Here is a 27,068-nt window from a genome sequence, read left to right on the forward strand (position 1 = left end):
AATTTACGTGAACATTAGCTAAAGTAACAGAATCTTTGAAAACCCCATCATTTCTATCCAGTGAGGCAGAGTGCCACCAGGTTAGTCAGCTGACAGAGGCAGCCGGGGCCCACGTCAGGGTCGGGCACTCGGGCAGGGGCCCCAAACAGCTGTGGACACCAGCAGGTAACTGGCAAAGGAAGAGCATTGTGTCTACACAGCAAGCCTTGCTTCAAACCACAGAGAACACGCAGAAGAATAATCTGCACATGGTTACAATTTCCTTCCTGAAAACAGATCCTCAGGACCCACTCGACAGCATGGCTGCCAGGCCTTTAACTCTGAAGACAGACTATTTTCAGCTGCTCCCAGCGCGTGTAACGTGCCCACCAGGGGCCTGGATCTGTGCATCTGCAAAGCAAACGGTCTGTGAACACACCCAGTATCGGGGTTCTCACTAGTATCCAAAATGTGCTAAGCATCAGAGATCAAGAAGGAGCTACAGTGTTCTCAGGTTCAGTTCTGCAGACAAGAAAGGAAAGTGCATGTTCACAGCAGGACAAGCAGCTTACCACCCCCACCTCACACACAGCTACACGCTAGGTCACCCCAAGATCTGAACCACCTCAGTCCTGCACGGCTCACCAAGCCCCACCAGGCCCCACCCTCTCATGCCAGGGCCTCACTCCCACCCCCAGCTGCCACAGCACTCAGCTCTGAAACAGGACATCCGAGTAGACGCCAGCCAAACATAGTTAATAATGCAACAGCCGGAGCGGGTAGAAACCGTGCTGTGGAAACCTCCTCCTAGAAGGCATCGTTACCACCTGCAACAGCCAGGCCCGCAGGCAGAACGCACTGGCCAAGGCTGCGTCCCGGGCAGCTGGGACCCGCTCCTAAGTCCCGGGAACTATGAGGAAAGGGGACCTGGCGATGAGAGAATAAGACCCTCTGACCAGGACAGGAGCAGCTCTCACAGGGGGTCCTGGTCCTCAAAGCCTCTCCAAGAACACATAGTCAGAGACCCATTCATAACCAGGTGCTAACACATTGACAGCTTTCTTCTCTAAGGTGACAAGGTGTAGGAGAGCTTCGGTACCATCTCAGAAAATGTTCAACAGGAAGTTCCAAAGCACTGGAAGTCTGGATGGCGACAATCAACAGACATGGTACTCAACTCACATGGCTGTTTAAATGCCAAGATAATATGCTAGGTTATCTGCTCAAAAGGCGTGCAAGATTAAAACCGTGAATCACAAGAGAAGCAGCAAGTGATATTAAGTCTTCTCATCTTCCTCACATTCTTAACCCAAGTTGTGTTGTTGAAACAGTATTTAAAACAACCCCTCCCCCACGTTCTAGTGAAAGAACTGAGCCATCCCGACATTAACATGTACATACAGAAATATACAGATACATATCTGGATGCACGTACATATTCTTAAGCTTTGACAAGTTTTAACAATGCAACACGAGATAACATTTAAGAAAAATACATACATTCCTTCTTGATTTTTTCAGCTACTAGAAATTCATCTCTTTCAACAGTTGGGGCAAAGTTGCTGCCAATGACGCGCACGGCATACTGGAACTGCTGGGCCACATCAGCTGGAAGGTAAACAGAGGATGCAAGTTATGGCCAGTCAGGTTCAGCGGTGATCACCTGAAGCTCCCGCTCCTTCAAGACAGCGCGCTGGGCGCCACCTCCCACCTGCCCCAGGCCCTACCTGATCGGACCGAAGGGCCACAAGGCAACAGGATGAAGGGCTAAACAGAGTTTTATGGGCAAAGAAAGACGTGACATGCCACCAGCTCTGAAAGCTGCTCGGGGCCAGAAAACCAACTGGACAGATAATCCTAAGGAGCAGGCAAAGCCCCAGCCACACCACGGCACCTGCAGAGCAGGGCTTACTCACACACGCGTGCACACACACACACCACGGTACCTGCGGAGCAGGGCTTACTCACACATTCATGCACACACATACACATACACCATGGTACCTGCGGAGCAGGGCTTACACACACGTGCGTGCACACACATACACACACACACACACCACGGTACCTGTGGAGCAGGGCTTACTCACATGTGTGTGCATACACACACACACCCCACAGTACCTGCAGAGCAGGACTTACTCACACGTGCGTACACACACATAAACCACGGTACCTGAAGAGCAGGGCTTACTCACACACTCATGCACACACACCATGGTACCTGCAGAGCAGGGCTTACACACACACATACATTCACACACACCACGGTAGCAGCAGAACAGGGCTTATGTGTGCATTCACACACACACACACACACACACACACACACCAGGAGTGGCCACAAGCTGCCAACAGGGGCAGTAACTTTTGATCACGTGTGCCATTCCAGATAAGAGGACGGCTTAAACACAGATGCGTGTTGCCACGCCCTTCAGAAACCCCACTAAACTGAGAAAAAGGGAGACTGAAGGCATAAAGCTACGAGAGCAAAGAAAACACGGCGATCAGTAAACCCTGCTGTCCGCCGTGTCTCACTGTTGGTTGAACCCGGGGAGTGGAGGCGGGAGCGGGGAAGCTGAAGACGACGGAAGGAGCCGCGGGAACTACAGACGGGCTCCGCAGCCCTCGCTGCAGGTTCACTGTGTTCTCTCGTGGCTGACCGAGCGGACACAGCGGCAAGGCAGCCGCCCCCAGGGTGCGGCAGGTGGAGCTTACAGGCCGCACGCGGCCTGCGGCCTAGCGGTCCATCGAGACACGCAGTGCTGTAGGGGATCCCGGCTGTTACACAACCGGGATTTACAGCACGTGGGCGAGAGGGCCTGACCACCGCCATCTCGGCTAATTCGCTCTCTCCCTACACCTGCCGACTCGGCTTCTTCCAGCATGTCCCTCCACGACCACGCCACAGCCTCCAGCCCGTCACAGCGCGTCCCCTGAGGAGCAGGCGACTCCTCCTCCTGCCCCTGGAGCGAACGCCCCTCCAGCCGCGGCGGCCACAAACCCGCCCCTGGCCCCTGCCAGCCCCCAGCCCGGCTCACAGCACCAGCGAGGACTCGCTCACGTTCACTGAGACCCTCGACCTCCCCCCAGCTCCTCAGGGCGCCGCCCCGCCCCACAGCAGCACGCGCACACGCGCACACACGCACGGAGTCTTCCTCGGACACGGGGAGACGCGCGGAGGGAACAGCAAAAGGGAGGAACGCGAATGCTCCCGTGGGGTCACGGGGCTCGAGGGGGATTTTCCTCCTCACGCTGCTCCACACGCAAACAATTTCCTACATCAAGAATACTTTTATAAATATTAAAAGGGTCAGTGAAATCACGTATTTAAAAGGAGAGCTGTGTAACTATTTTAGTCAAAAATTATTTTGACTACCAGGATCCTGAGTTCTACAAACAGTTCATTAACAAAATGCTCAGGCATGTCAGACAAAAATCCCAGGCTAAGAGTTTCATAAGCTCTGAATTTTCTCCCACCACAAATCCAGGCCTCCTCCGTACCAGAGGCACACCCCCATCTTCACACCCTCTCCACATGTCCATGTGTCTCGCATGTCCCTCCCACCGTCCACAGCCACGCTGCAGTTCCCCTGTCTGTCCGCCAGCCACGCTTCCAGTCTGTCTTTCCTGTTAATGATAAGACATTTGGAAAATCCATCAGCTTTTTCTTAAACCAATCCCCAGCCCAGATGCAGGTCAGAATGCCTGTGTGCCAGACACCACAGTCTCAGCAGATGGGGCGCATGGACTCGTTCGGAGCAAGCGCCACACTGAGAGGATTCACAGTGGAAAGGCCACCAGCGGGCACGGGGAGGCTTCCCCGCCACCACTGTCTGGCCACCAGCTCCTCTCCCCAGAGCAGCAGCAGCACATCAGCTTCTCATGGGACCACAGGCCATTCTGATCACACAGCTAGCTGAAAAGCAGTACTCAAAACAAAACCAAAACACTGCTCTAGGTCTGTGGTTCCCAAACTTGTCAGTCTCAAGCCCCCTTTATACTTCTAAGACTGAGGACCCCTGGAAGTTTTTATTTATGGGGGTTACATCTATCTATTTATACTGTATTAGAAATGTAAACCAAGATTATTTTTAAATACTAATTCATTTAAAATAACAAGCCCATTAAGTACAATTTTCAAATGAAGCCTAAAGCTTTAAAAAGTAACATACCCGTTAATCAACATTTAGTGAACATTTTAATAATACATGACACGTTTTAATGTATATCTAATACACATTCATTTCCCCAAGAGTAAGACTATTCTTTATTTGGAACTTCATCAAGAGCTCTTCACCATCTTCAAAAATCAAAAAACCCACAGCAACACCACTTGCGGCCCATGAGCTACCAAGACAACGCCCATCCCGGCCCGCACGGGGCTCACACGACCCTCACACAGGGCTTCCAGGTCAGGTCATCGTCTGACCGCACTGTGCAGGGGACTCTAGTCCCACCTAAGCATTCGCACTTGAACACTTAACAGAAACTCCTGCTCTTCTCCTTTATCTCCGACTAGAAACAGGACTGCAAAGTGAGAAAAGGAATGTTGCCTCTGGCAGAGGGGAAGCGATGCAACCTCAAGGACAGTGTTTCCAAAAACAGAAATACCGACTATCCAAAGATGTGATAGGAAGTACAATGTTCTCCAGGGGAGGCTCAGGGGTGCTGAGACCTCCCCTGTCACTGGCTGGCCCTGGGTGTTTCCAGCAAACCCACACGTGTTATAAGCAGGAAAAGGTGGGAAATAATGGTTACACTAACTTTATAAAAAATGTCAAGCACCGTTAGAGCTCAGGGCTTGGCTTCTGAAGGTTTGTTGAGGCCAACTACAAATTTTTAAAAATACGAAAAAATGATTCATATGAAATTCACGTAAAAAGTAACAAGTGTCTATAATGCTTCAGTTCCATCGTATTAAAAAAGCATATCACAAAAGCCGAAGGCCAGTTGTTTGTAACATCACTAGAGAACGAAGCAGTTAATCAAATGTTCTACTTTGTGAACAAACAAAACACCCACTAATGAAACTCTTTTAAAACCTCAAACCCTGTAAAGGCAGCAATTAGCACTGCTTCTTTACTCATGAGGTAGAATAAATTAGAACAGAACGAGGGAAGCGATTAAAGACTTACAAATTCTTCAGTGGACAGAAGCGTAATTTGGAAACATGAATACAACTGTTTGGCGATCCTAGTTGTCCAGAACGGAGGAAAGAGAGCATCATTTTAGTGGATTTTACATTTTATTCTGAGAGGATCTCATAGGTTATTTACTTTTTTTTCCTTCTAATTTTGTAGAATTGTAACTGACGTGTATCACTCTGTAAGTTTAAGGTGTACAGGAGCCTATTTACTCTTAATTTAGACAAAATTCTAAATGAGAGGGGGTGCAGAACTTTCTGAAAAGAAGTTTTTCAACCTCCTAGAATGGGGGAAGCTAAGTCAATCGACAGGATCCTCAAATGTTAAAGTATTCTGAGAAACACGATGGGCACCGTGAGCGTCACAGTCGAGCTGTGACCACGGTAACGCACGGACGTGTGGCTTCACTCTGGGAAAACCGAGGGCCCGCTGGTTCAAAGCAAACCCCAGTGAAACACGACTGAGTCCCGACCACCAGAGTCAGTTCCCTGGTGTCTACGGGTATCCTCAGGTCTGGGAGATCCGGGTGTCAAATCAGAAAGGCCATTCAGAGCGCAGAAGAGCTGGGGGCAAAAGACGAGACAGCCAGGCCCCCACCCGCCTCAAGACCTTGGCCCAGGGGTGCCGGGGACCCCCCGTCTGCACTCGGGTCTGCGTTCGAGTTTCCTTAGGTTTCCCTCAACAGCCGTTTGCCCTGCCTGCTTTTTCCCCAGGCACCCCACTACTCAGCACTGGATGCGCGCTGATTTTGGAGGCTCCCCTCCACGGCCAACAGGAAGGAGGCGGCCCTGCCTCCCGCTTCTGCACCTCCGCCACCTCGCGCAGTGCCTGCAGGTGGGAGAAGCCCAGGCTTCTTAGAGAACAGAGCGGCAGAGAGAAGCTTCACAAACGAGCGAGAGCTGTGTGGAGTCGGGGTCACCGCATAGACTGAACCGAAACAGCCAGCGTCCGCCCCTGAGGCTATCACAGACCGCCAGACAAGTCGCGCGGGCCAATTCAAGAGTCGCGGGAGGACCAGGGGCCGTCCCAACGCTCCGGTTCTGCTTCACGTCTTCCTGCAAAACCTGCAGACTCTCTTGCCCACGCTGGTGCTTAGGGGACAAATAACCCAGCGCTCCAGCGCCCGCAGGGCCCTCACAAGGCCGCGCCGTCGCCCCCTCCCGCCACGAGCGCAGGATCGGCGGGCAGGGACGCCCCGCGGGCCCGGGGCCGCACGGCGCTCATCCCGGGTGCCCCTCGGCCCGCACCGCGGGGACCGAGGCCGCGGGCGGGCCTCCGCGTCACCCGGGACCCGCTCCTCGCCCCCGTCAGGAGGCGCCGCGCGCGGCCCGGGCGGCCGGAGAAGCGCGGGGGCGCGCCCGGCCCCGCGGCCTGAGGTGGCGGACGCGCCCGGGGCCGCCGTGACTCAGCCGGCCCGGCCGCCCCGACCCTGAGAGCCCAGGGGCGCAGCGCAGCCGCCCGCAGTCCCGCTACCTTCGCTCCTGCCCAGGATCCGGCAGCACAGGCTCTGCAGCAGGACGTTGGGCGACTTCTGGTCCGGGGTCGCCATCCTCGCCCGGGGCTGCCCGCGCCGGCCCCGCGGGCTCCCGGCTCCCCCACCGGCTAAGGCCCCGCAAGCAGCGCCGGCAAGAAGGGCGCCATTTTAACGGAACCCGCCGAAACGCGCGCCCCTCCCACAATGCCCCGCTTCTTCCGGGCGCGCAGGGGCCGCAGGGGCGCAGGCCTCAGAGTTCCCCCCGAGCACTGCGGCCACGGCGGAAGAGTTCCGGCTGCAGCCGCTCACGCACACGGTGCTCAGACGCCCCCAAACACGTCCGGCAGAGGGCTTGAACCTGCAGGGAGCGCTGGGCGCCCAGGAGCGCCTTCACAGGGCACGCCGATTTTACAAGGTCTTTGGTTCTACTTTCATTTTGGGTTCTACTTTCATTTTGGGTGGAAGAAGCCCATTTATGGAAGCACGAGGGTGTTATGATTTTCTACACTAGCTGAGCATCCGCACCTGCCCCAGGGTCTTGTTATTTTTCGGTCGCTCAGTCGTGTCAACTCTGTGACCCATGGACCGCAGCACGCCAGGCCTCCCTGTCCACCACCCACTCCCGGAGCTTGACTCATGTCCGTTGAGTTGTGATGCCATTCAACCATCTCATCCTCTGTCTTCCCCTTCTCCTCCTGCCTTCAATCTTTCACAGCATCAGGGGCTTTTCAAATGAGTCAGTTCTTCGAATCAGGTGGCCAAAGTATTGGAGCTTCAGCTTCAGCATCAGTCCTTTCTTCAGTTCAGTTCAGTCACTCAGTTGTGTCAGACTCTTTGCGACCCCATGAATCGCAGCAGGCCAGGCCTCCCTGTCCATCACCAACTCCCAGAGTTCACCCAGACTCAAGTCCATCGAGTCAGTGATGCCATCCAGCCATCTCATCCTCTGTCGTCCTCTTCTCCTCCTGCCCCCAACCCCTCCCAGCATCAGAGTCTTTTCCAATGAGTCAACTCTTCGCATGAGGTGGCCAAAGTACTGGAGTTTCAGCTTTAGCATCATTCCTTCTGAAAGGTTCTTGTTGAATCACACGAAGACACCGGGATCCTTGGCCCCCAGAGGAGAAGAATTCAATCCGGGGCCAGAGACGAGGCTTGATCGCTCAGAGCTTTTGTGTAATGAAGTTTTATTAAAGTATAAAGGAGATAGAGAAAGCTTCTGACATAGGCATCAGAAGGGGGCAGAAAGAGTACCCGCTTGCTAGTGTTAACAATGAAGTTATATAATCCAAAGAATATCTGGAGGTTGTAAAGACCTCATCAGACTTATTCCCATAACTTATATTTTAAGATAACACTGTCCTCAGGCAGGATACATCTTTGTAAAGACCAGGTCTACTCCCATAATTTACATTTTAAGATAACAGAAGGTTTAATCCAAAGACTGTCCTTAGGCAGGATACATTATTGTTATATAATCCTAAGGAATGTGGAGAAAGAAAAAAAAGTTTGTCCTTTCTTTCTCCTTGACAATTCCAGACCCCTCTCTCCTTGGGGACCCCTAGACTCCTTATCAACCTGCCTAGCAAATGACTCTCTCACTTCCAAAGAAATCCTAGGGCTGATCTCCTTCAGAATGGACTGGTTGGATCTCCTTGCAGTCCAAGGGACTCTCAAGAGTCTTCTCCAACACCACAGTTCAAAAGCATCAATTCTTCAGTGCTCAGCCTTCTTCACAGTCCAACTGTCACATCCATACATGACCACTGGAAAAACCATAGCTTTGACTAGACGAACCTTTGTTGGCAAAGTAATGTCTCTGCTTTTCAATATGCTATCTAGGTTGGTCATAACTTTCCTTCCAAGGAGTAAGCGTCTTTTAATTTCATGGCTGCAGTCACCATCTGCAGTGACTTTGGAGCCCAAAAAAATAAAGTCTGACACTGTTTGCACTGTTTCCCCATCTATTTCCCATGAAGTGATGGGACCAGATGACAGTCCTTTCTAGCTTCTTATAAAAGCAGTGTTGGCTCCTCCCCATCCCCAGCTGAGGTTCCAACACTTTGAGTCAGACAAGACTTAGCTATTGAACAACGACAGCAAGGCCCCCAGCCCCAGATAACTAATCACACAGCAGTGGGAGAGGGGGCCGGCCTTGGGACCACTGAAAAGGCTTATATGACTGTGTGGCTTCTTGGGACAAAGACCTAGCTGATGACAAGACATTGGCGATTTCAGCAGCCACTGTGATGGGGGTTCGCTGCGGTGGTGATGACTGCAGAGAGACCGCGTGGTGTGGACTGTGCTGCGGAAAGCTGGGGCCTTGCATTTCTAGCTAGAGGTGCAGTCATGGACAGAACCAGAGAGCCCCAGTAACAGCCCTAGAAGAAATCTCTTATTCTGTACCTGTGGAGTCATCAGAACTGAGGACCAGACTCCAATCCTGATTGTTTGAGTTGTAGATTATGGTGTGAGTTGAATACACAGTCCTACCAAGTCTCTCCTATTAAGGGTGGATTGCTTCTTGCCTGGAGAATCCCAGGGATGGGGGAGCCTGGTGGGCTGCCCTCTCTGGGGTCGCACAGAGTCGGACACTACTGAAGCGACTTAGCAGCAGCAGCAGCAGCTAATTAAGAAGAAGTGGACCCCAAGATCTGGGATGGAGATGTTTGAATAAAACGTGAAAACCCAAACCACCTGAACCTTCCTCAACACAGCAGGATCCCCCTCCTCGTGTGTGTGCAGAGTCTGGCCTTTCCTTGATTTGCTAAAGAACCAGGATTGCTCTTCTCAGTGGCAAATAAGGCAGAATTCAAAATGACTCAAATCATCCAGAAGAAGGAATGAGAGAGTGGACAAACAAAAATCATAGAGGGAAACAGAAAGACGTTCAGAACTCTTCATAAATCCAGCCCAAGCACACTAGTGACTGCAGCACGCTTGTGAGTGGGTGAAACGCCCTGTCAAAAGGCTGAGACCGCCGGAATGAGGGAAGGAAAAAGCAGGATTTAATCACAGGCTATGTGAGGACCTATTTTAATACAAAGACATACACTGGTTGGCAGTAAATGAGCAGAGGAGAGATATACCACGAAAACAGCAAGTGTAGCAAGGCTGGAGTTGTCACATTAACATCAGGCACGGAGAAGGCGATGGCACCCACTCCAGTGCTCTTGCCTGGAAAATCCCATGACGGAGGAGCCTGGAAGGCTGCAGTCCATGGAGTCGCTGAGGGTCGGACTCAACTGAGTGACTTCACTTTCACTTTTCACTTTCATGCATTGGAGAAGGAAATGGCAACCCGTTCCAGTGTTCTTGCCTGGAGAATCCCAGGGATGGTGGAGCCTGGTGGGCTGCCGTCTGTGGGGTCGCACAGAGTCGAACACGACTGAAGTGACTTAGCAGCAGCAGAATACACTTGGAGACAAGGAGTGTCGAGAGACAGAGAAGGACGTCTTGTGCTGCTGAAAGGGTCAGTTCATTGGGAAGACACACCTGTTACTGCGTGTGTGCCTGAGGACAGGCCCTCAGAGTACATGAAGCCAGTGGGACTTACAGAAGTGATGGGTGAGGATGCAAGTAACTCATTTCCACCAAAAAAAAAAAGTGTGAAACTGGACAAAATTGCCCAAATGAACCAAGACATGGCACGCAGAATCAACCGGAGATGGACCACAAGTTGGCAAGCGCTCGCTCCTGAAGAAGCGACGTCTCCAGGGAGACACATGCACCTGTGGTCTCACCAGGGCTCTTCCAGGCCCACCACACAACGGGAGCTGGGAGGGTGTGCCCCCCGTGCAGGGCGGCTGCCGGCCGTCAGCGGAGGGCCCAGAAGGGGCAGGCTCCGGCGAAAAGCTGTGGCTCACCAGGTGAGTCGACAGCATTACACTGCAGCCCAAGCTTAGCCCAGAGCTGGGGGCCCACTTGGTACAAGTGGCAGCCCCACCAGGATCTTCATGTGAGGGTGGGTTTCGTGTCACCTTGACTGGGCCGTGGTGCCCAGATGTGTGGTCAAACACTGTTCTAGGTGTTTCTGAGAGAGGGTTTGGGGGATGAGATTTACATGGAAATAGTGGCCTCTGAGTAAATGGTATGGATGGGCCGCATCTGATCAGTTGAAGGCCTGAGTAGACCAAAAGTCTGACCCTCCTGGAGGTGGGAGTCTGCCAGCAGGCAGCCTTCAGACTCCAGCTGCAACACCAACTCTTCTCTGGTTTCCCAGCCTGCAGCCCACCCTGCAGACTGTGGACTTGCCAGCCCCACACTCATGCGAGCCAGTCCCTTAAAATAACTCAAGCTCTTTCCCTCGCTCTAGACAGGTGATACAGTAGAATATCGGAGAAGGCAATGGCACCCCACTCCAGTATTCTTGCCTGGAAAATCCCATGGATGGAGGAGCCTGGTAGGCTGTAGTCCATAGGGTCGCTAAGAGTCGGACACAACTGAGCGACTTCCCTTTCACTTTTCACTTTCATGCATTGGAGAAGGAAATGGCAACCCACTCCAGTGTTCTTGCCTGGAGAATCCCAGGGACGGGGGAGCCTGGTGGGCTGCCGTCTATGGGGTCACACAGAGTCGGACACGACTGAAGTGACTTAGCAGCAGCACAGTAGAATATAGAACAGAAAAAAAAATAAAATCATCCGTTAAAAATAAGAAAGAAAAGTGAACACAGAACAGGAGGAATGAGGAAACGTTTTAAGAAGGTATGTTGAAACCAAAATTGGTCACAAATGGCTTAAACATAAATGCGCTGAGTCCACAGAGGCCAGGCACAGTCCTAACTGCAGCCTGTGAAGGCTGCAGTTCATCGGGGCGTCCCCCTGCTGCTGTGGACTTCGGTCGGCCGCCCTCGGCGGCGTTGGTTGCTTCTCTCTTTCTTGCTCTTTGGGAGGCCGTCACCGTGTAGCCCGGCCGCAGGGAGGAGGGCGCTGTGGTCCCCTCCCCTCAGCATGAAATATTCACGCAGATTCTTTAAGTTTCTTCTGCGTGGAGATTAGTTTATTCTCCCCCACTTGTTTGTTCATTCAACGATGCACTTACGTCGGTATGCGCTTGTGGGTGCTCAGCATCCGATCACGCACCACCCATCTTCTTGCTCGGACTGTTTCAGCCTTGGTCCCGGGAGCCCTCTCAGGCGACTCCTGGGCCCTTTGACATTCCCACGAGGCTGTGAGTTCCTAAAAGATAACGAGTAGACAGTGGGTTTTAGCATCATTGTAGACTTAGAGAAAGTTGAGTAGAAGCGCTCACACCCCCATCCGCCCCAGGCACACAGTCTCCCCTGTTACGAACCTTTTTAATTTGGTCATTTGGGGCTGTGCTGGATCCCTGTTGCTCTGTGTGGGCTCCTCTCTCATTGCGGTGGATGGGGCCGCTCCTCACTGCAGGGCCTTCCCTTGCCGCGGAGCACAGGCTCCGGGGCAAAGACCTCAGTGGCTACGGCACACGGGCTCGGGAGTCGCGGCAGGTGGGCTCCAGAGCAGGGCTGCGGAGCATAGGCTCCGGGGCAAAGACCTCAGTGGCTACGGCACACGGGCTCGGGAGTCGCGGCAGGCGGGCTCCAGAGCAGGGCTGCGGAGCATAGGCTCCGGGGCAAAGACCTCAGTGGCTACGGCACACGGGCTCGGGAGTCGCGGCAGGCGGGCTCCAGAGCAGGGCTGCCGCAGCGCTTGTCACACAAGGCTGTGGTCCTTCCAAGGCGTGTGGCATCTTCCCAGACTGTGGATCAAAGCCACGTCCCCTGCATTGGCAGGTGGATTCTTATCCACTGCATCATCAAAGAAGCCCTATCTGCCTGCATTAGGGCAGGGCACAATTAATGAAGCGATTAATGAAGTCCAGAGTTTATGTTGGCCCAGTGCTTCAGGGTGATGGATGTTGCGAGGAGACGGTGAGTTCTGTGGCCATATGCCGCTGCCTCATTTTCCCTTATCTGAGGCTGAGTCCTGTGGGAGACGGTTTCCACGCCTGGCTACTCAACTTCCCTTCATCGCCATGTGACGAGGTTGCTCTACCTTCCCCTTGACCTGGGCCAGATTTAAAATTCTCTCATTTTCTGTCTTTCATGTCACACTCGACACGGTCGGAAAAACGCATTCAAGCCACCTCCAAGGAAAGCTTTGTGATTACCGAGCTTTCGGTACACAACTCCATCATTATATTGTTAGTGATTGATTGACTAAAACTAGTGAACAGTCTTTCAAATTCCAATGAACTTTTCAATTAATATTCACTTTTCTTTTTCAAGACATAATGATTTGCTGTTCTGACATCAGATCAACAGAGAGAAATTCCAATTAGGCTTTGAAGACGCACATATTTCAGGAACTTGTCATCCAGCCCTTGTAAGTAGACGGATAAATTACTTTAGAAGTCAAGAAGTCTTTTGAGACGCTGTCCTTTCTGTTATCTTGTTTTGTGAGTATGTTATGCTTCTTCTCGAACGTTTGAAACCTTGGCCTCGGTCTTCACAGGCTGACACCTGACATGGCTTTACTATACGCAGCACCAGGACTGAGTCCTAACTTTCCTTCTCAGCCCAGCTTGGGAAGCAAAAATCCTCCACCCACCCTGTTTTCCAGCATTGTTTTTGCCTGTGTTCTTTGATCTTCTTTCTCTATATTTACAGTGTTTGAATCATATCGCGTTTTTTAAATATGATGTTCAACCAGGATGTTGCTTCTTTGATTTTAAACATATTTTAAATTAATTTTAAAACACTTTTAAAAGAAAATAAATGACTTTTCATAACAGGGATCTTGCTGCTGCTGCTGCTGCTAAGTCACTTCAGTCATTTCCGACTCTGTGCGACCCCATAAATGGCAGCCCACCAGGCTCCACCATCCCTGGGATTCTCCAGGCAAGAGCACTGGAGTGTGTTGCCATTTCCTTCTCCAATGCATGAAAGTGAAAAGTCAAAGTGAAGTCGCTCAGTGGTGTCCGACTCTTTGCGACCCCACGGACTGCAGCCCACGAGGCTCCTCCATCAATGGGATTTTCCAGGCAAGAGTACTGGAGTGGGGTGCCATTGCCTTCTCCGAACAGGGATGAAACATCCTTTTTTGGATACAAAATTCCATCCTGCCCTCATCCCTACCCATTTGACCGTGCGTTTACCAATGTGAACGTCCCAGTTCATCCACCATCTGGTGAACTGTTCACTCTGTTGTCTGGGGGTGACTGGGAATACGTTGATTCCGTTGGTAGAAGGTTTGAACAACTTTTTCGAGATTCCCCAAGTATAAGAAGAGCCGTCATGAGGCGTGAAGAAGGTGGAGGTGTGCAGTGGAGAGGCTGTCCTGGGAGCTGGGGCCGTGTCTGCGGTGTCTGGCCTGAGGTCGGCACGGGGTGCTGGCCACTGGTCTTTGAGACCTGGAACCTGCCTCCAGGGTTGGGGGCCGGACACACGTCTCGGGTCAGGTTGAAGGTAACAGTGGCTCCTGCCTGTCCCCCTTGCCCTCCGCCCTATTCCATCACCCCAGGCACCATCACTAGGCTTGACTTAGGGAGTAGATGGGCTCCAGATTGGATTCCCGTTTGCATTTGTCGGGGCACCAAGTGGGCTTCAGGCTGGATACTTAGAGCTACCAGCGTTTTCTGAGACAAGAGATAGGTGGGCTCCAGCTGAAGCATTTACAGTCAGCCTCCTGCTCGCCCTCCGAGGCGGAAGTCACAACAGCAACAGGGCAAACGCCAGCGTGTGTCTTCTGTGAGCACGTTACGGTGGCGGTCACGGCAGTGGTCACGGCGACGGCAAAGAAGGGCGAAACCCCGTGTGAGTGAAGGCTCAAGGGGTCACAGCAGTGGTCACGGCAACGGCAAAGAAGGGAAAGCCCTGTGTGAGTGAAGGCTCAAGGGGTCACGGCAGTGGTCACGGCGACGGCAAAGAAGGGAAAGCCCTGTGTGAGTGAAGGCTCAAGGGATCGCCGCTCCACCCTTGTTGGGACAAAAGAGACACTACATACGTGCAGAAAGGCTCCTTGTGGGTCAAAAGTCAAGGGCTAGTGCCAGGCCGTAATGGGTCTTGCTCTTCCCAGAAGCCTTCACTCCGAGATCCATCTTGGCTGAGGCGGGTGTGCTCACCCAGGGGGGTCCCCAGGTAGGTCCGGTGTGGAAAAAGAAACCGGTAATTGGCTGAAGGGAGACAAAGCCCTGGAAGACCTGACCAACCTGAGTGCCTTGGCCGCCTCTCCTCTGCACCCTCCTCCCTGGGGGCGCCCGCGCGCTCGCTCTCTGGCGCGTCTGCCCTGCATCCGTCTCGGCCGAGCGCACTGCCGCTGCGTGTGCGGCACCACTTGCTCTTGTGCTGTGTCTCCAATAATGAACTTTGAGCCTACATTTACAGTTTCTTCCTCCACGATAAACGCGTTTTTCACGGGGACAAAGATCCAGGGAGAAACGGCTTCTAGCCTGCATCCTTTGCTGGTCTGGTGGCCAGGATTCTTGGCTCCCTTCCAGGCTTCCCAGGTCCAATACCCAGGCAGGGAGTGAAGATCTGGCTTCACCACTGGTCACAGCCACCTTGCTGAGATCAGGCTGAGGTGTCCCAGACTAAATCAGGCTGATAAACCCAGGCTAAATCTGCTCCAGGCCCAGGCTGGCCCCAGTGCCCCAGAGCCCGTGATGCTACTGGGACCCAGGCCGCCTCTGTCTACTCAGGACCCCCAGGGCCCCTCCGCAGGGACTGCTGGGTCATGGTGCCCACCAGGCCAGCACAACCACCTGGCCCACCGTTGCCAGGGTTGTGATGGGCCCCGCGACCTGCTGTCTGTGTCCAGCACGGAATAGCCCCTCGCCGATCTCCACAAGCCCCGTCCCATTCCCCCTGTTGCCCCCCAAAGCCATGAGTCCCTCTGCCGAGGTCTCAGCCGGGGGTGGACCCAGGGTTCACATCCGGGTGGCAGGACCCAAGGGCAGTCCGTTTCAATCCATCCTTAAGACACTCCTGAGCGCTGATAACCTTTTGGAGCAGCTCCTGGGTCTTCAGCCCTTCAGTCCTGAGGAATCCGAGGAACGCTGCAAAGGAGAAATCTGATCAAGCGTTTGAAAAAAAGAAGTTAGTTTCTGGATGATCAGAGAGCTTGGCCCCCTTCTGCGGAACAAACAAGCGGGGGGGCCTCTGTGGGCCACAGAACCTTCGGCTACAAACCTTCCAGGAGCGGTCGTGGCCGCTGGGGTCTCCCAGGCAGTTCGAATAGATTCTTTCTCCTGGGCTGGGGTTTTGTGCTCCGGGCTTGATTTGAAGCACACGAAATGACTGGACGGCTCACTCATTTCTATAAATACATATCCTGCGTTACCTTGGCAGCAGCAGAATTCAGCTCATCTCTGCAGAGTGGAGAACGGCATTTGCTCTTGGTCATGACAGTCTGTTTGCTGAGCCTCCCAAGGCAACGGGGCAGACCCAGAGCCCATCGTGCACGACCCCACTGCTTGTTCTTTTTAAGTAAAATTGGCTTGAGAGTGTTTTAAAGATACAGCTGGGACACACAGGGCAGGTCTGTGTAACGTGAAGCACAGAATTGAAGCGTCCTACACTCAACGCTTCAGTTTGCACAGACCACACGCCCGCACAGTCCCTCCCGGGGCTCACGCTCAGAATATAACGTAAATACAAAATTACCGTGAGGCTATTCTCAAGGCAAGGTCTGCAGTCGGAAGCCTCCCTGTGTGCAAACTCAGTTTACGGTTTAGAAGTTACAGACGTAACAGGACGTTGGAAGCCCACTGCATTTCCATGAAGGATTACTTTCTCTATAAAAGCAACAGACTTACTAAAGCGCAGGAAGAGCCTGCAGACCAGAGGCAGGTTGTCTGGCGCCTCTGCCTCTGACAAGGGCTGGTGGTTTAACTCTTCCTTGCCCACTTTCTGATCTGAAAAACAAAAGCTGAGGTATTTTATGAACTTGGGATTCTTGTTGAAAGAACCGAGTGGACCACACCTCGTCCGTCCACTCTGACCTCACCTGACCTTGGCTCCCCAGCGCCCCTCACCAGCCGTCACAGAAGCTCTTCCCAAGAGTGGTTGCGCTGTCTGCAGCGCCCACGGCTGCCTTTGGGCTGTAAGGGGGCTGTTTCTGAGTTTCCTTCTCCTCAAACTAGGCAAGTCTTTGTTCTTTGTGGGTAATTTAATTACTACTTCTCTATGTTTGGGAGAAATATCAATAAAACTCAGATATGCAGATGACACCACCCTTATGGCAGAAAGTGAAGAGGAACTAGAAAGCCTCTTGATGAAAGCGAAAGAGGAGAGTGAAAAAGTTGGCTTAAAGCTCAACATTCAGAAAACAAAGATCATGGCATCCGGTCCCATCACTTCATGGGAAATAGATGGGGAAACAGTGGAAACAGTGTCAGACTTTATTTTTTTGGGCTCCAAAATCACTGCAAATGGTGACTACAGCCGTGAAATTAAAAGACGCTTACTCCTTGGAAGGAAAGTTATGACCAAACTACATAGCATATTGAAAAGCAGAGACATTACTTTGCCAACAAAGGTCTGTCTAGTCAAGTCTATGGTTTTTCCTGTGGTCATGTATGGATGTGAGAGTTGGACTGTGAAGAAGGCTGATCGCCGAAGAATTGATGCTTTTGAACTGTGGTGTTGGAGAAGACTCTTGAGAGTCCCTTGGACTGCAAGGAGATCCAATCAGTCCATTCTGAAGGAGATCAGCCCTGGGATTTCTTTGGAAGGAATGATGCTGAAGCTGAAACTCCAGAACTTTGGCCACCTCATGCGAAGAGTTGACTCATTGGAAAAGACTCTGATGCTGGGAGGGATTGGGGGCAGGAGGAGAAGGGGACGACAGAGGATGAGATGGCTGGATGGCATCACTGACTCGATGGACGTGAGTCTGAGTGAACTCTGGGAGTTGGTGATGGACAGGGAGGCCTGGCGTGCTGTAATTCATGGGCGTGCAAAGAGTCAGACACGAGTGAACTGAACTGAACTGATGTTTGGTAGATTTGTTTTACTTTGCTTTTAAACTTAGAAGCCATTAATAATTCAGGAGAGGGCTTCCCTGGTGGCTCAGTGGTAAAGAATCCACCCGCCAATGCAGGGGACACAGGTTTGATCCTTGGTCCCGGAAGATCCCTCGTGCCACAGGACACCTAAGCCCGTGAGCCACAACTACCGAAGCCAGAGTGGCTGGAGCCTGTGACCTGCGACAGGAGAAACCGCAGAAAGAGAAGCCTGCCCACCGCAGCAGGGAGTAGCCCCTGCTCGCCAGGACTGGGGAGCCCCGCGTGCAGCAGTGATGACCAGTGCAGCCATAAACAAACACATAAATAAACCTTTAAAAAAAAGAATTCAGTATAGCAATCCTACACGCGAACAACACCCACTTATCTTGCCCACTTTTTCACCTTTGTTTACAGATGGGGGTCGAAGGTGACGTGTACACAAAGAGGCTGGGGGGTGGCGGAGGGTTGGGGAAGAGACTGACTTCGCTCCCTTTACAGCCAGACTGTCGTCCCGCTGACTCTGCTCCAAGCCGACCCTCAGCTCTTTAGTCGTGAGACCATCCACTGTCTCTGACCAGATCACTGTTTCTCCCTGGGCTCTCAGAGCAAATTTCCAGACACAACATCACTGCCTAAGCTCTATTTCTGGAACTCCAAACAGCATTTTAGCCGTAACCCGATAGGATTTCTTATTTTCCTGGGAGAAAACAATCCAATCAATGCCAAATGCTTTGTTCTAATTTCTACTAGGTCTTATTGGGTTTTACCCCATTTTCCTTAGTGTCTTGGCATTGTGGCTTCTTATTTTCAATTTAAGCATTCATTTTGTATTTCTAGAGTTTTCTTTTGTCATCTTTTTAGTTGGGGAAATCGTCTCCATGTATTAACTTACAAAATTGTTTTTATTTCAGTGGCAATATATACATATGATTATTTTAAAGTAGACTTTTTTCTGCCCCCAAAATAGCAAATGTACATGGAAAAATTGAGAAGCCACAAAAATACCTGAAGGATAAAAATCAGGCATAATTGTGCCCATAGGGACAGCCCCCATTAGTCTTTTCTTTTTTAAGATTTTTTAACCGGGACGTTTTTTAAGCCTTTACTGAATCTGTTACAATATTGCTTCTGTTTCCTGTTTTGGTTTTTTGGCTGTGAGATGTATGGGATCTCAGCTCCCCAACCAGAGATCGAACCTGAGCCCTTGGCATTGAAAGGCGCAGTCTTCACTACTGGGCCGCCAGAAGTCCTCCTGCAGCAAACTTGTTTTGTGCATTCATGTCTTAGCATCTGCACGCCCAGTCCTCCTCTGGCCCTGGATGGCCACGGAGCATTGTGTAAGACATGGCCCAGTTCACGTGATGAACCTTCCTCTCCCCCATCTCAGAAGTCCTGTTGCTTTCAAACGCTTTGTTACTATACGTAAAGAACATTAAAGCCAGTGAAGTCAGCCTTGGACCCGAACTGTGGGCTGAAGTCCATTTGGAAAGCTGTGAGTTCAGAGACCCAGACGCTGAGTCTTTGTCAGAGCCGCGTCCCTGGGGATGGCGTCTCACAGCCCGTCTCCTGAGCAGGCAGGGTGTCGGGCCGCCTCCACTTCCTAGGCCAGCCAGGCAGCACCACGGGGCAGGGCAGGGGGGCAGGGTGTGGGTGCACGCACGCTTCCCCCCCCCATGCCGTGGACCACCCACGGGACACCGCAAAGGCTCAGCCACACTGGAACCGTGGCTTCCTGGCCGGGACGGTGGAGGCAGGCACACTGCGAAGGGGAGCACAGCTGAATGCCACCCAGGCTGAGCTCTGGTTAGTGACCCTGAGCATCTGCATCAGTTCCGTCTGTGCTCTGAGACAGCTCTCTTCGCCAGGCCTCCCTGATGAGGATATTGTGACCTCAGCTGTAGAAATAGGGAGCCTGAGGCTCAGAGAAGTTGAGGGTTTTGCTTAGGCTGGCACAGTGCCAAGTGGTCAAGCAGCGTCTAGGACTCATGTCTCTTGCAGGCTAGGTTCTTTCTGCTCTTCACACACTACCTAGAGTAACTGTAAAAGAAGCCTAAATAACTAACTGGAATGTGATTTTAAATCCCTGATTGATGAATGATGGCCTATAAAATGACTTCCCTGGTGGCTCAGACGGTAAAGCTTCTGCCTACAATGCGGGACACCCGGGTTCAATCCCTGGGTCGGGAAGATCTCCTGCAGAAGGAAATGGCAACCCACTCCAGTATCTTGCCTGGAAAATCCTATGGACAGAGGAGTCTGGTGGGCATTGCTTCCCAGCTGGCGCTAGTGGTAAAGAACCTGCCTGCCAGTGCAGGAGACACAAGAGACATGGGGTCAATCCCTGAATTGGGAAGATCCCCTGGAATAGGAAATGGCAACCCACTCTAGTATTCTTGCCTGGAGAATCCCATGGACAGAGGAGCCTGGTGGACAACAGTCCATGAGTGAGTGCGTGCGTGAGTAAAATCACTCAGTCATGTCTGACTCTTTGGGACCCCACGGTCTGTCCATAGAATTCTCCAGGCAAGAATACTGGAGTGGGTTACCATTCCCTTCTCCAGGGGATCTTTCCAACCCAGGGATTGCACTTGGGTCTCCTGCATTGCAGGCAGATTCTTTGCCATCTGAACTACAGTCCATGGGTCTGCAAAGAATCAGACACAACTGAACACGCTAACATAAAATATATTAATACTTCTAATTTTAACACTTCATTTAAAATTAGGTGATAAAAACATAAATATAAAACTTATTAAAGATAAAAACTTCTTAAAGATAAAATTGTGTATTAAAGCATTTTGCAGGGCTTCCCTGGCGGCCCAGGGGTTAAGACTCAGCACTTTCTCTGCTGTGACCCAGGTTCAGTCCCTGGTCAGGGCATGACGATCCCACAAGCAAAAAAAAACTCTTTGCCAGTTGACATCTGCCATGTCAAAGCTGCTGTCTCTGTATGCTTTTTTAAAGCAGCATGCTATTTTTTCTTCCCAGTGAATGCTGTTTCCTTTCCAAAAGTCCCCTGTGGGCTGTGTGAAAATTTAAGGTTCTTTGTTCCTGGGAAATGATTTGGAACTCTTGCTGCAGGACATACAGTAGAAACATTTTTGAAGGAAGCATTCACTACGTGGGATGCAGAAATCTGACAGGATCACTAGGTGGAGAGAATGTAGTTTGGTTCAGAATTTTCTCAACTCTTTCCTCCATTCTGCAAACCCTCAGAGGACCAGCGAGGACTCCCCTCTTTGTCCTTATAGCGCCGGGCCACCAGCGCCCCGTAGAGGTCCGAGATGGGCTACACCCGGGTAATCGGGAGACCAAGCCAGGTGATGGGGGGACTGCGGACGGTCTCCGTGAGCCTGGCTAGTGCTGCCCTCTGCTGTTCAGAGGCGGGAATTGCCACCGTGGTACCTGGGCATTGCAACTTAATCCTGTCAACCGGCTTTAGAGAAAAAACCTAGCGGTTATATCCTTCACTTTTCTATCTGGCCCACAGCCCCTGCCTTACTGCAAAGAGCTAATCGGGAGTGTGTTTTTGCTGTGTCAAATGAATTGAATGCTGTCTTCAAAAATGATGTTGGAAGAGTCTATCTCATCTTCAGAATGCTTCTGAGACTGTTTTCACCTGCCGTCAGTAAGAGAAAGGAGATGGCGAGGTGTACTGAGGCTTCATCAGAAAGATGGGCTTAGTGCCTGCTAGTGTACGTATGGCTCCGTGCAGCTTTCTCATTCCAACTTCAATTTTCTAATTTTTAAGATAGAATGAACATATTCACCTTGCCAAACTTTGAGAGGATTCAACAAGTTAATGTTTAAAAAAATACCTGATAAACGTTTGAAAATTAGAGTTTATATAAGAGGTTATGGAATGCCTACTAGTAGATTCAAAAATTCACTATTTGAATTTTTCAAGATTACATTAAAAGGAACAACAGATTAATTTTTTCATTGAGTCTATTTGAAAAGGAAACCTACTTCAGCACTACATGTATGCGAATGTTATATTATTACTTGTATTAAAATTAAAGATGAAAAGTAGCAAAACTTCTAAATATATAAAATTATTTCAACAGTCATAGTACTTAGTCATTCTGTCATACCCAACTCTTTCCAACCCCATGGACTGTAGCCCACCAGGCGCCTCTGTCCATGAGATTCTCCAGGCAAGGAGTGGGTTGCCATGCCCTCCTCCAGGGGATCTTCCCAACATCGGGCTCACCTGTGTCTCCTGCACTGCAGGCGGATACTTCCCATCTAATCAACAAGCAAGAGTCTGGTCTGCAGAGATTATTGATTCCACAGCAGGGATGGTTTTCTCTGCAGGGTGCGCCGGTCACTGTCCAAAGCTCTGCTGCCCATCTGAAACACACGAGTCACAAACAATGTCACGAATATTAGGTGAAATTTCCAGAGCCATGTTGTCGGTGTGGAAGATTATTGTCAGTTAGTGAAGACTGCGTTGTCTTTCATCTCACTTTCTAAAAGAGAGCATTCTGGCCTCAGAGCCTGCGGTCCTAAATCTGAGTTCAAGTCTGATCACCTCGCAAGCACCTCTCAGGTGCTGGACAGGGTCTTAGAGACGGACGTCTTAGCCCAGCGGACACAGAGGCCATCAAGCCGTCCCTGCCCGGTGCGGCCAGACCGTCCCCTCCGCCCCAGCCCAGCACGCGCCCTCTGCTCCCTCTTTCCCCACCGCGACTCTCGGCCGTTTCTCTGACCCTGGTGTCAGACTTGGCATCTTCCGTGATGACTTAGGAGGCAGAAGACACACGTCACACTGAATTTTCATTTTTCTAATTACAAAGTGAACACATGCTTCATAACATTTTGACCTTGCTGAAATATAAGCAGGCCACAATGGGACTGAAAGGCCCCCACAGCTACTTTGTCACTGAAGATGAATGTGCAGCGCGTCAGAATCTGCGGAATGCAGCTAACGTGGCGCTGACAGGGAAACTTCAGAAAATAAAAAAAGCTTCAGGCCAGTAATAGAAGTTCCCAACTCAAGAAATTAGCAAAAGAAGGCCAAAACAGGTGCAAAACAAGAAAAATGAGGAAAAAATGATAAAGGCAGTAATCAATATTATTTAAAACAGAAAAACATCAAGAAAATCAATGAAACACAGTTCTTCTGCTTAAAAATGAACAGAAGTGACACACCTTTAGAAAGCCTGAAAAAGATGAATAGAAAACAAAATCAGCAATATCAGGCATAGAACAATAGACATAACTGCAGAGGCTGTGGTCACTAAAGGACAAAAAGGGAGCTCTGTGAACCAGGCACATACGTGTGACAACTTGGAAGAAAGGGGCCAGTCCCTGGAGAATGCACACTGCCAAAAATCGACCGAAATGAAGTGGACAACTTGAATAGGGTTACGGCCTTCTTAAAAAACTGACCTTGCACTACAAGTTCCGAAAAGGAAATATCCAGAGCCAGATGGCTTCACTAGTAAACCTCAGCCAACCGCCTCTCGAAAACGGCAGAGAAGGGAAGACTCTGAACCCAGTGTGAGCAAATACCATCCAGAATACATAGGGAGCTCCTACAACTCAGCAACCAAAACACACAAATAATATGATTTTAAAATGGGCAAAAGGCTTGAGAGGCATTTTTCCAAAGAAGACATACAAATGGCCAACAAGTACAAGAAAGCAGCTCACTAGTCATCAGAGAAATGCGAGTCAGAGCCTCGATGCGAGACGCTGCCCACCTGTCAGGATGGGCAGCATCAGAAAGTCAGAAACAGCCGCAGCAAAGGGACTCGAGCAGTGTGGGTGGGGACGCAAGCCGGTGCCACCACTGCGGAAAACAGCATGGGGGGGTGGTCCGCGACAATCAAAACAGGACCGCCCCACTTCCGGGTATTTATCTGCAGGAGGTGGAGTCAGGATCTCAGAGTTGCTGGCTCCGTGGTCAGTGCCGCCTGATCCACACTAACCAGGGCCGGGAAGCGACTAAGCCTGCATGGGAATGAGTGGACCAAAGACACGGAGCACATCCCCCCGGATGCTCTTCAGCCAAGAGAGAGGGGAGACCCTGCCACTGGCACCAGCAGGGGTGGGCCCGAGGGCGCTGTGCAGAGTGAAACCAGGCAGACCGAGAAAGACAAACGCCGCACAATCTCACTAACCGTGAAATCCCAAAAGTCCAGCTCATGGAGACAGAGAGTAGAAGGCTAGTTTCCGTGGACTGGAGGTGGAGGAAATGGGGGAGGGAGTATTTCTCAAAGGATGCAGACTTTCAGTTATAAGAGGCATGAGTTCTGCGGATCTGGTGTTCAGCGTGGGAACCAAAACTATTAAAACTGTGTCGAATATTTGCAACGTGCTTACACTACAGACACGAACTAACTCATTGGAAAAGACCCTGATGTTGGCAAATATTGAAGGCAGGAGGAGAAGGGGACGGCAGAGGACGAGGTGGTTGGATGGCACCACTGACTTGACGTACATGAGCTCAAGCAAACTCTGTGAGACTGACGGACAGGGAGGCCTGGCGTGCTGCAGTCCGTAGCGTCGCAAAGGGTCAGACACGACTGAGCGACTGAACTGAACTAAGCACCACAGAGTTTAAATGTTCTTGCCACAAGTATGCACACACAAATGCAAACTGTTTAGAGTGGTGGGTTTGTTAACTCACTGATGAGGTAATCATTTATACATGTATCAAATCTCCTGTCCTGCCCCCTAACCTTACACGGTGTTACTGACCATTATATCTCAATAAAACTGCAAAGAATGAAGGTCACACATAAACAGGCAAAAATGTGTCCTTCGCGTTTATTTTTATCCTTTAAAATCTTGCTGTCTCAACACACAGCTACAAGCTCCTTTCTATATATACATAAAAAATGCGCAAAGATATTTCAAAGGAAGGAAAAAAGCTGTTGTTTATTTTAGGTTAATGAGCATTACCTCGCTCAGGAAATGTCCTTTCTATCCACCTCAAGTTCCTTTTAGCATCTGGTTGAGATGAAGAGAAAATGGCCCTCTGATATTAAATCAATATCAAAGAAGGGGTGTTTGAGATCAGGTTTCCCTCCGCCAGCGTCGTCTTCGCGATAATGCTTAGAAACGGCGCTGCGGTCCCTGCCAGCGGCAGACTCAAAAGTGCAATTTTGGCAAAATAAATAAAATGATGGTTAAAAAATGATTTTCTTCTGCACTGATCTCATAGGTCACCAGATTGTAATCAAGGACACATTTCTTGCAAGGTTGTAGCACACATGGGAGATGGTTGGAAAGAAAAGCCATTGTTGTATATTTAAATGATGCAGGAGATAAAAGATAAGAGGCGACCACACTAACTGTGCACCTACTAAGCGCAGGAGTAACATCTCCCAGCAGCCCCAGAGGACGGGATTGCTGGCACTGTCCGCCGTTTCCAGTCCTGGCTGCACAGCTGCATGAAAAAGCCCACGACCCCACCGGGGTCTCGGGGGCCTGGCCCAGGGCGGGTGCTCTGTGTGCAGCCCAGGCCCCCCTCCTCTTCTCCGCAGAGCCTCGCTCTCAGCCACCGCGGGACGGACGCACCTTTCTGCTCGCTGACTCCTGCCTGCTTCTGGCCTGTGTACGCCCACTGTGCAGTGTCCCTAGAGGTCACCCCCAACCTGAGTCCTTGGTACTGACACCCTGGGGGCCCATCCCCCAGCAGGGACCCACGACCACCGCCCGCCCAGGACCCCTGAGGCCAGTCTCACACCATCCTCGACCGAATCCTGCAGAGTCTGGGCAGGCGGTTGATATTCAACCAGGAAAAGAAGTGCAAAACGCAGCTAAAATGCCAGCTCGCAAGTTTTCCATTCGCATCGCTTTTCACTGTGGACGCTTCCCCAGAACTGGGGATGAGAGGAGCTTCCCGGCCCACCTCACAGGGTTGGGACGAGGAGACGGCGCAGGCAGCGCAGAGCCTGCCCCAGGAAGGTGAACTGCTTCCCCAGAGCTGAACCACCGAGCAGAGCGGCAGCTGTCACTCCCGAGGACGAAGCTCGGGGTGGCCTTCAGGGAGCGGACCCACGAGGGGCGCTTCCACAGGGCTGCTCCTGTCCCCGCCCCGCGGCCAGCACCCTGGTCCCCATCACCTCCCATCCGCCCAGATGACCGCCTGTGTTCAGGAGCATCTCCTTCCACGGAGTCAGGACCGTGGTCCCCCGGGTCCATGGAGCTCCCATCACTGTCCTTGCCTCCCCCCGGGTTCCTGCTCCGTCAGCCGCCCCTCGAGGAGCAGAGCACCCAGGTTACACCCTATCTTCACTGAGAGTTTATGTTCCGTGTACACACAGCATCGTCATTCCCCCGCCCACCACCTCTGGGGCTGCTCCCAGGGTGAGGACCCCACACGTCTGGACACCGGAGGAGCCCTCGGGAATGGGTCTCAGGTGCCAGGGGCGGTCAGCTGGCCCGCCGGCCTGTGGAGGCCGAGCCCACGCTCTGCACGGCGCCCTCGGCTCTCGACCTGCAGTTCATCCACTGCACCATGAGCTCCTGGAGGGCAGAGGCCACGTCGTATTAGTACCTGCCTCCCATTATCGATGTATTGCCTTTCAATAAGTGTTTGCTATGAATAAATAAATGAATGCTGATTAAATACAATTCAAAAGGCACTCAGGGGAAAGACCATTCATGAGTCATAAATATTTTGAGGGAGGGCCAAGGGGGAAGCATCCATCAGCACTTTGGGAGGCTGAGAAAAGACACCTGTGCTCCTCACTTCGTCCCCGTGCAAGAGCAGAAGTGCAGTCTGGTGTTCCTTAGTTTTGGAACATCACCAGTAAGTTGAAAGTTGTTTTCCTCTGAATTGATAGGCCGTCAACCTACCTTCAGCGCTCGCCGTTTCCGGGCAGCCTCTCCCCACGAGGTCGTCATCGCAGAAGCCCAAGGTCCACCGCCCAGGACTCTGTCCCCACGGTGATGGCACGTGGGCTCCTCAGGCTGACCCCAGGGGGGTGAAGCCCTGCTTCCCTCCACGGGACTTTGTGTCTCAGCCACTAGTCACGTCTAAAGCCTTCCAAACCTCCCTGGTGTTAACTATATGATCAGGGGCCCCATGAAATTACTTCCTGTGAAAAATTAATGGCTTCTTTGGAAAGTACTAAGTGTGTCTTTTCCAAACTAAGTAAGTTTCCCCAGGTTCTGGGATCTGGGTTTAGGGTCAGTCTGTTCACTCTTCTGACCTTCCTGGTTTTACAGAGCTCAGCCTTGCGCTCAAAGGCTTCCGTGTTCAGACAGGTGACTCCGTCCTTCCAGCTTGCTTTCTCGCGAGAGGTGATCGACTGCAGCCCGTCTTTGCTCAGCACATCTCTCGCTCCCTCTGTGCTGGGGGTGGACTGTCAGCGTCTCCCGAGCCATTCCAGCATGGACTTCATGCACTTTGTCCCAGAGGAGGCCGGGAGCTCCTCCCATCCACCTTCAGCAGCTGTTCGATGACCTGCGGCATTTCTCTGTACTCACTGAGCTTATAAGCTGTCTACAAGACACCAGAGCATTTTCTATCTTCTGAATTTCCT

General features: G+C 51.5%; 1 protein-coding gene and 2 long non-coding RNA genes across 3 annotated transcripts in view; 1 reads left to right on the forward strand and 2 right to left on the reverse strand.

Annotated features, from left to right (window-relative positions):
- Positions 1 to 6,791, reverse strand: part of TUBGCP3 (tubulin gamma complex associated protein 3) — a 35,806-nt gene extending 29,015 nt beyond the window's left edge. The window contains 2 exon segments of the mRNA NM_001192632.3: positions 1,480 to 1,587; positions 6,600 to 6,791. Coding sequence (NP_001179561.2) covers positions 1,480 to 1,587; positions 6,600 to 6,675 — 184 coding nt within the window. The 5' untranslated portion in view covers positions 6,676 to 6,791.
- Positions 6,792 to 6,877: 86 nt separating this feature from the next.
- On the forward strand, positions 6,878 to 12,998 carry LOC112449095 (uncharacterized). The gene is made up of 2 exons (XR_003037587.2): positions 6,878 to 10,466; positions 12,848 to 12,998. It is a non-coding gene; the product is annotated as an uncharacterized lncRNA (long non-coding RNA).
- Positions 11,277 to 12,855, reverse strand: LOC104973680 (uncharacterized). The gene is made up of 2 exons (XR_009496765.1): positions 11,893 to 12,855; positions 11,277 to 11,777 (listed from the first exon to the last, which is right to left on the reverse strand). It is a non-coding gene; the product is annotated as an uncharacterized lncRNA (long non-coding RNA).
- Positions 12,999 to 27,068: the final 14,070 nt, after the last annotated feature.

This window comes from Bos taurus, chromosome 12, assembly GCF_002263795.3.
Source record: "Bos taurus isolate L1 Dominette 01449 registration number 42190680 breed Hereford chromosome 12, ARS-UCD2.0, whole genome shotgun sequence".
Taxonomy (NCBI): Eukaryota; Metazoa; Chordata; class Mammalia; order Artiodactyla; family Bovidae; genus Bos; species Bos taurus.